This window comes from Melanerpes formicivorus, unplaced genomic scaffold (assembly GCF_026170545.1).
Source record: "Melanerpes formicivorus ecotype bairdi unplaced genomic scaffold, bMelFor1.0.p_v2 SCAF_132, whole genome shotgun sequence".
Classification (NCBI taxonomy): domain Eukaryota; kingdom Metazoa; phylum Chordata; class Aves; order Piciformes; family Picidae; genus Melanerpes; species Melanerpes formicivorus.
Window position 1 is genome coordinate 856501 of NW_027142484.1, and position 8343 is coordinate 864843.

The 8343-nt window shown below is 45.9% G+C and overlaps 1 protein-coding gene across 1 annotated transcript; it reads right to left on the bottom strand.

The window, feature by feature from the left end:
• Positions 1 to 1337: 1337 nt before the first annotated feature.
• On the bottom strand, positions 1338 to 8070 carry PKDREJ (polycystin family receptor for egg jelly). The gene is made up of 2 exons (XM_068168130.1): positions 3861 to 8070; positions 1338 to 3692 (listed from the first exon to the last, which is right to left on the bottom strand). The coding sequence occupies exons 1-2, from the start codon at positions 8068 to 8070 to the stop codon at positions 1372 to 1374; spliced, it is 6531 nt and encodes a 2176-aa protein (XP_068024231.1). The 3' UTR covers positions 1338 to 1371.
• Positions 8071 to 8343: the final 273 nt, after the last annotated feature.

The following is an 8343-nucleotide window of genomic DNA, read 5'->3' on the forward strand; positions in this document are numbered from 1 at the left end:
TCCCTGTGCTCAGCACTGATGAGGCCACACCTCAAGTATTGCCTTCACTTCTGGGCCCCTCACTACAAGAAGGACATTGAGGGGCTGGAACATGCCCAGAAAAGAGCAATGAGGCTGGAGAAGGGCCTGGAGCACCTGGGCTGTGAGGAGCATCCAAGAGAGCTGGGGGTGTTCAGTCTGGAGAAGAGGAGGCTGAGAGGAGACCTCATTGCTCTCTACAGCTCCCTGAAGGGAGGTTGGAGTGAGGAGGGGGCAGCCTCTCTTCCTTGATGTCAAGTGACAGGACCAGAGGATATGGTTCCAAGCTGCACCAGGGGAGGTTCAGGCTGGATGCTAGGAAATATTTCTTCACTGAAAGGGTTCTCAGGCATTGGAATGGTCTGCCCAGAGCAGTGCCGGAGTCACCATCCTGGGGGCGGGGGGGTTCAAGCAGAGTGTGGAGCTGGTGCTTAGGGATGTGGTTTGGTGTTTACCCTGTGGTGCCAGGGTGAAGGTTGGACTGGATGATGTTTGAGGTCTCTTCCAACCAGACAGATTCTGTGATTCTGTGAACAGAGCTCCAGGGAACACTGCTTGTGACTGGCTGCCAACTGGATTTAACTCCATTCACCACAATTCTCTGGGCTCAGCCATCCAGTCAGCTTTTAACCCAGCAAAGAGTCCACCAGTCTAAGCCATGAGCCACCAGCTTCTCCAGCAGTATGCTGTGGGAGGCAGTGTCAAAGGCCTTACTAAAGTCCAGGCAGACACCAGTAGGAACTAAGAATGGTGTTTCCAGATCTCAGGCCATTTTTGCTCTTACAATAGTATGTGCTCAGCCAGAGGTGAGAGTTCTGCTCAGACTTCTGAGCTAACTCCTTATGTATTGCCTTTGTGAAACAGTCATCAGTTCCTGTGTGTGTGGGCTTTGTCTGGCATTGAATTAGTGATGCCATGAGATGAGGGGTCATGCTTAGCAAGGCAACTAGAGCAAGGGAAGTTTTTTGACATTAACTTTCACTTAGAGACTGGCTGGGGATCCATTTGCAGGAGGTTTTGGGGGTTTGCACTTCTTAAGTAGTTGTTATCTCAACTCATAAGATCTTTTTCTTTCTCATTTTCCCCCTTTGATTCTCTTCCTTTGCTCCTGGGAGGGGAGTGAGTGAGCAGCTGGGTGGGGGCTTACCTACCAGTCAGAGTCAATCCCCTGCACTCTGACAGCTGAATACCACTGAAACTGATGCCAAATAAACTGGAGAACATCTTAACAATCATTAGTAATGAGTTGAATGTTAAAATAATCTTAGAAGTCAAATATTTATGAACATTTATTTGAAATGCAAATATTACAGAGTAAAGATGGTCTTGAGTACAAGATCTATCTTGCTTTGCTCATATGACAAAATAATCAAATTTTCCCCATTTCTTTTTCTGCTTGTTCTTGAAGCCCGAATCTTGCTGATGTCTTCTCTCAGGCTTCCCATAGAGTATGTTGTGGAAAAGACCAGGCTTGCTGGTTTTGGATCTTTTACATTTCAGAAGATAAAACAGATTTTTGAGCCTTTGCAATAGAAAGGTAGCCACTTGTGCTTCATCAGATGGTTCTCCGTGTTCCTGTCGTTTCATATCTTCATAGGCAGACATAATGACAGCTTGGAAGAGATGAATCAAGACACAGATCATCACTAATGTGAAAGAGGCTAGGAAAATAGCACCCACCAACCTGTTGGATGAAAATGGGGTATCACTGAAAGCTGAGACACAGTAAGAGAATATGGTCTGAGCTGAATGAATGATGCTGTTGTACTTCTGTTCATGTTGCCCAAACACAAGGTAGCCAAACATGATAAAAGCAAAGAAATACACCAGCACCATGAGGGCTGTTGAGGAGATTCCAGGAAGGGCTACCAAGATGGATCTCTGTACCAGGCGCACATCATAAACCAACTGAAAATACTTCAGAGTTTTCAAAATGGCCAGAAATCCTAAGAAGCCCATAGAAATCCTTAGACTCTGATCCAGATGAGAAACTGCATGAAAATGAATGAAATCATGTGGGTGAAGTAAGTAAAAATTCACTATATCTTCTCCCATCTTAAACTTGATGACCTTTAAAAGGACAAAAAGGAGGAATGCTGATTTTAAGCCAAGGTTGATTATGTTGGAAATGTTTTTAATGTAATCTTTTTTCTCTTGGTACATGGTGTGAAGCTCCTCTACAATGTAAATGAGTAGAAAGGCAATGGCAACTGCAAACAAAGCTCTTTGAGCTTTAGTTTGGTGTTGGAGAATGGGGAGTGCAAAAGAGTGTACTGCCAAACTTGTTTTTATGATCCCAAACCCAGACATTTCAAATATGACTGAGATGGTGCAGAAGAGGTCTACGTCTGAGTTAAATGTAGTTAATTCAATGATCACAGCCCATGTCTTGTCATCAAGCCAGTAGCTCTCTTCTAGAGCATTCAGCCTTGTTGTTGAATTAGGACTTCTTTCTTTGGGGAAAAAGTAAAACGTGTACCCTGCTGGTCCATATGTGTGCAGATCTCCATATGAATAATACATCCACTGAGACCTGTTTTGCTGGTAAGTGAACCCATCGTAACTGCTGGCATCCTTGGAAACAGACTGGTTGGCAGCCTTTGTCCAAGTGCCGGCATAGTGCCCTGTCTCAGGGATGTCGGTGCCGTATACATGAAGACAGTGGCTCTTGCTGATCACCAAGTGATTTACAGAACTGTGAGGATGGAAACATTTCTTCTTGGTATCTTTAGCCCGCACTTGCCTCATCCTAGGCAAACCAAGGATTTTAGACCAGCTCTCAGAAAGAAAGGTTGGCTGAGAGTCGCTGTGGATCAAAGGCACGAACGAGTCTTTCACCCACCTGTAGATATCTTCCAGCTTATCCACATTGGAGAGTCCTGGGGAGAATTGGTTGTGGATGAATCGATTGTAGTGGAAATTATTGATGTTGTCATTGGAATATACAAAATAAAAGAGCAGTGTTAGAAAGAGAAGGTGACTGATCAAATCCTTTATGAAAAGGAATGCCTTAGCTTTAATTCGTGCCCTTTTCAGCATGTTTGCCATTTCATCAGCTTCCAAAGGCTGATAGTACTTGCTGCGCCTGATTTCAGCAAGTTTCAAGTGCACAGCTCTCATCTCATCAGCACTCAGCATTTCTTCGGCCACCTTAAGCTCGGAATACTTTTCCTGACTTAACCACACGATGTTTTCGCAGCGTTTTCGACAGATTGCGCTTATAGCCGATAACAAAATGATTTTCAGAAAGGAAAGGAAGAACACATTCTCAATAAAGGAGACTACAGATGCTAAAAGCCACTCTAGGGAAATCTGGTAGCCATAAGATAAACCATACAACACAATGAAAAAGGAGGACAGCCCACTGACGGCTACAACCAGTGCCCATGAGAGACAGGTGCGCCACCGACGGAAAACTGGGCGCACTCTCTGGAGGAAAGGTGTGGAAGTAGAGCTTAGTGGTTTCCTTTCTTTCTGAAGGTTGCCCCCTTCTTCTGCATAATTACTACTAAAGTTGGAATCTGCTGGTGGCCTTCTCTTTAGGGGAGCTTTAGCTATTGGAAGGGAATTTGTGGTTGTCTGCTCCTCCGTTACAATTACATTTGCATCTCTTTCAGGAACGGTGCAGTTATTCCAGAATGGGGGAGTGAACTTGCTGCTTGTCTTTCTGGAATCTGGAGGGCTCTGTGAGTTGCTCAGACTGGGAAAGTTCTCCAAGGGATTCATATTCCTTGATTGTGCTGAAGTTTCTGAAAGGTGCATTTTTGGTGGTTGTTCCTTCTGGTTCTTAAGATTTCCAGAGAGTGGGAGTGAACCTGGCTTTAGGTTTGGCTGATTCATACCAGGAGGAGGAGGGTCCTTCTGGGAATAATTAAATAAGGCAATTATAAGGATTTCCACAGGTAGAGTAATCAAAGCACACTCAATTCCTACCATTATTGACCTAAGAAAATTCATGTGTGCTGAAGATTCTTCGTTCTTGTGAGCATTAAAGAACATAATGTTTACAAACAGGTTTAATAATAGTATTGCTAAGCAGCAAGACAACCTTTGGAGCCTGCCGAAAGTGCCAGTGGGAGCACGAGCAAAAACTGAGAGCCACAGATGGCCCTCTGTCAGGCTTCTGACAAGATTAATTAAAAAATAGTCAGTCCTGTGCAGAGGTGCCTTGGGATCTGTGACAGAAAATGTCCTTTCTAGTAAGTGATCACCCTTGTCAACAGAAAACCATTTCCGGCACACAAAGAACCAAATCTTCCTGGTGGACATATTCACCACTTCAGCTCTGCTTAAGAACCAGCCCGGAGATGAGCCCTTGTTGTTGTGCCACATCCTGAGGATGCAAATGTCTCCCAGGTCTTTCTTAACACTCAACAGAAAGCAATCAATACTTCCTTGTTGTAAAGATGGGAAGTATGGGTGCCGTAAACAATGGGCATCGCTCTTGCCTTTCTGGCCATAGAGCTGAAGAAAGACATCTGCTGTGGTTCCAGCTCCACAGCGACTGCCTGTGTATAAAGTGACCAAATATCTGACTTTGTCAAAAGGGTCGTTGTCTGGCAGGACTATAACCTTGCATTTGTCTGCCCTGTCAGCCCTGTCTTTTCTCATGGCCCAGATGGCTAAAGGAATGTAGATGGCAAAAATGAAGAGCACCGTTAAGAGGGTCACTAGGTTACTATGTATGTCTGCTATCAGAGCTTTCTCCAGATCTACTATGTTGGGGGCAACTATTACTTTGGCTGCCAGGAACCTGATGCTAGATGTGGATGTGACTGTCCGACTTGTGCGCCTCTGCTTCAGATTGCAGATGCAGTGCACCCTCTGCCAGTTGGTCAAGGGCCCAGGCATGCAGGTGTCTTGCCTCCACTGACTGTGAACATTATCCAGAAATAAGCACTGATCACTAAAGATGTGAATGCTCACCAGGCTCTGGGTTTTAGAGCTCACAACATAGGGTGTCTGCAAGACAATGGAGATGTTATGAGCCTCTCCACTGCTTCCTTGAGCTGTGGCTCTCAGCAATGACTCTGGGAGGCAGATAATATAGGGAGTCTCAATGTTACAGTCAGTGCTAGCTGTCTCAGTTTCTCTTGCCACTGTTGCCTTGTTGTGAAAAGCATCAAATGTGGCTATGGGGTAAGTATGAGTGATGTTAGTGCCTGTAAATACTAGCACCTTGAAAGTAACTTGTAAATTGGTCAGGATCTGGAAGTATGTGGTTGTGGTATTTTTGTTGATTTCCAAACTAAATCCTCCGGTTGTGAGAGCTTGTGTTTTACCAGGTCCTATTGCTAACTGAAAAGTTGAAGATTTCTTATCTTTCCTAGCAACAATAATTTCTGGCTTTTCAGGCATGATCCCTAGCAGATGCCCGTTAGCCTTGGTCTCTGCCATTTTAAACCCCAGGACCATTGTTGCAATTTCTGATGTGTAATGTAACCAAGGGAAGGGGTTCTCATCAAACTCAAAAAGGGCAGTGGAAATCACAGCGTCGGGGGACAACCCTGAATAATTGCCCCTTTCCAGCAATGGATAAAAGCAATTCCTGCAGTTGTCTTTGGCAGAGAAAGCACTTGTCATATTCCAGACTTCCTCTTTTTTCAGGGTGATGTTCCACTTTTTTGTTCCCATGAGAGTGTCTATATCTCCAGGGACTTTGCCCTGGAAAACTATCTCTGTCAAATTTTCCGTGATGGACACGACTTGTTTAACCCCATCTATGTTGACACTCCTGCGATTCAGGAGAGCAGCTCTCAGGACATTGGACAAGCAACTTAGTATTCCACTGCTCTGAATTTCTGCTTGCTCGGACCACTGGCTCTCATGCCTCCGTACATTCATCACTCCCGTTACTTCTGCCAGTTTCTTAATGGCAAGGTCTTGTGATCTGCGGTTCACTTCATCGGCGTCCTCTGTGATGTGACAAATAGAGGCAACTACTTGATTGACTTCCATTGTGCTCTCAGCTGAAATGTTCAGGGCTGTTCGAATCAAGTCTTCTCGAAGCTGAGCCGTCGGGAGCTGGAGAGCTGGTGTGGCTTTAATATAGTTTAAGAGCGAGGCTGCCAGGTAGTTCAGATAACCTGCACTAAAATAATCGCCGGTCTGGAGGTAAGATGTCATCCTCTTGCTCAATCTGCTCACCAAAGCCGTCAGTTCTTGAAACGGAGCAGCCGGCGGTTGACTGCTAACAGGCTTCTGCACCTGGGCGTGTAGATTCACCTGTGTAAATGCCCCCAGGGAATCACTGACTTGAACGTAAAGCGTCAGATGGTAGTTCTGAGAGGGCACTCCAACCGGGAGAAAAGACGGAGGAGTTTTAGGTCGATAACCAAAGTACAGAATTGTGCCAAATGTGTTTTCCTCCACAGAAGTTATTTTGGTAGTTTTGGGTACATCAGAAGCTATTACCACTTTGTATGTCAGAGGTAAATGTCTGTCAGAAAATCCACTGCATGCAACAACAAATTTTGTCTGCAAGGCTCTACCCCATTGTGGGTTGATGGTACACTTGCCAGCCTTTGGAGGAGAATTGATCTTAAATGCACGTCTATACATAGAGGCCCTGCCATCCTGGGTAGTTACATTTAACAGGAGGAGGTAGGATCGCTGTACAGCCTTTGTAAAAGTCTGAGCATGTATAGACAGGTAAGCCCCATGCCTCCCCGTGGTGGTCCTGGAAGACCAGTCAAAGCTGATTTCTTTAAAGTTTCGAGAAAAGAGAGACCAGTAATAGATTGGCTGGTTGTACGATCTACAGTTCAGGCATTTTCCAGACAAGATAAATCTCTCTGTTGGAATTAGAGCTTTACCACAGTTTTCAATGCATGTCACATCCAGGAGGAGTGGAGAGCCAGGCTTCACGTTCACAGTTTGATCAGCATAACTACTCCTTCCGCCCTTTTTAACCACTAGACGAAAGTAATAGGTGTCTTTCCCTGGGAGGAATTGTCGAGGCACTGTTTGAACTGGACCTGAGGGTGTTACCCATTTCAAATCCTTCTGGTGTGGGTGGCATTTCTTTCCTGGGCTGAGTGTCATGGTTTCGTAGTCTGCCACCTCTTTAGTGCAGTACCAAGTAAATGTCATTCCCTTTAGTCCTTCCTGAGAATCAGGATCGTAGGATGCAGAGCCATTGAGAGTCCACCTGTTAGAAAACCCCACTGTGCGGAACGCCCCCCCTGCAATATTCGCCACGAGATCGGTGCCCTCGATCAGGATGTAGACTTTATCTGAGCCCCTGAGGATTGTCTTTGTCCTGATCGGGTTTATCTCAACAGTGAAATAAAAGAGATACAGGCCGAAATCTAAAGTGTAGCTGGGAACAGTTAAGACTATCATTTCGACTCCGTGCATCGCGTCGGAGTTGATGGGTTTGGACCAGTCGGGATCGGTTGTTGTATTGTGAACAGCATAGATTCGCCACAAGGACTTGACAGAAATAGCAACATTGCACTGGAGCAGCAGCCTGACAAAGAGGTAGAAAGATGTCCCTCTTTTCTGGTGCAGGATAGTGGTGTTGTAAGGTTTCTGAATATACAGATCGTGTATCTGACAAAATTCCTGCTGGCAAGATGTTGGTGCTTCGATGGCTGGTGTGGCACTGTGGTTGACTCTGACTCTCAAAAAGCCTGGTGTAAGGCTGCTTCTGGTACATTTCACTTTTGCCACAAACCCAGTGGATTTCTTTGGATCAAAGGGCAAAGCAGAGCGACGGACAAGGCGCGTAGCAGTCTTTCTTATTCGGTCGTTGTATGTGTCTGTGCTGTTCTGGAGGAGGAGGTTGTTCTGTGTTCCAAAAAGCTGCAGACGAAAGGTCCACTCGCACTGTAGTGTTGGATCCTGTGCAGGGACAAACCGCACTAAATATGTGAAGCTCTGCAGAGAAGCAGGATGGCTGCTGCTGAAAACATGGATTTCAAAGTCCACACATGAAGCAGATGAGTGTTCCACTGTAAGGAGGCTAGAGGCCACAGGTGAAGGCGTGCTGCCTGGCAGGAGGCTTCTCTGCAGCGTGATCTGGCCTGACCAGTTCAAGGTGTTCTTCATCCAAGTCAAGTTCAGGTACCAGAAGCAGCAAGGTGGAGGTGGTGGCTGTGCCTCTTCCCTCTCTGCCTCTGGTCTTACTGCTGGGGTGGGCTGGTAACACAGATTCACTGTGCTGTTCCACTGGCATGAGGCCCAGTGCTCATCCTGCCATCCAGAGACTTGTCTGTGAGGGCCCCAGCAGGTGACCAGTGGAGGTGGTGGCTGGAGTTGGGGAGAGAAGCATGGAATCATTAAGGTTTGAAAAGACCTCTGGCTGCTAAACCACATCCCAAA

Coding starts and splice junctions, on each gene's coding strand:
- PKDREJ (XM_068168130.1), bottom strand. CDS start 8,070: ATGAAGAACACCTTGAACTGGTCAGGCCAGATCACGCTGCAGAGAAGC. Junction 3,693..3,860: donor GAAGGACCCTCCTCCTCCTG/GTATGAATCAGC, acceptor AGAGCCCTCCAG/ATTCCAGAAAGACAAGCAGC.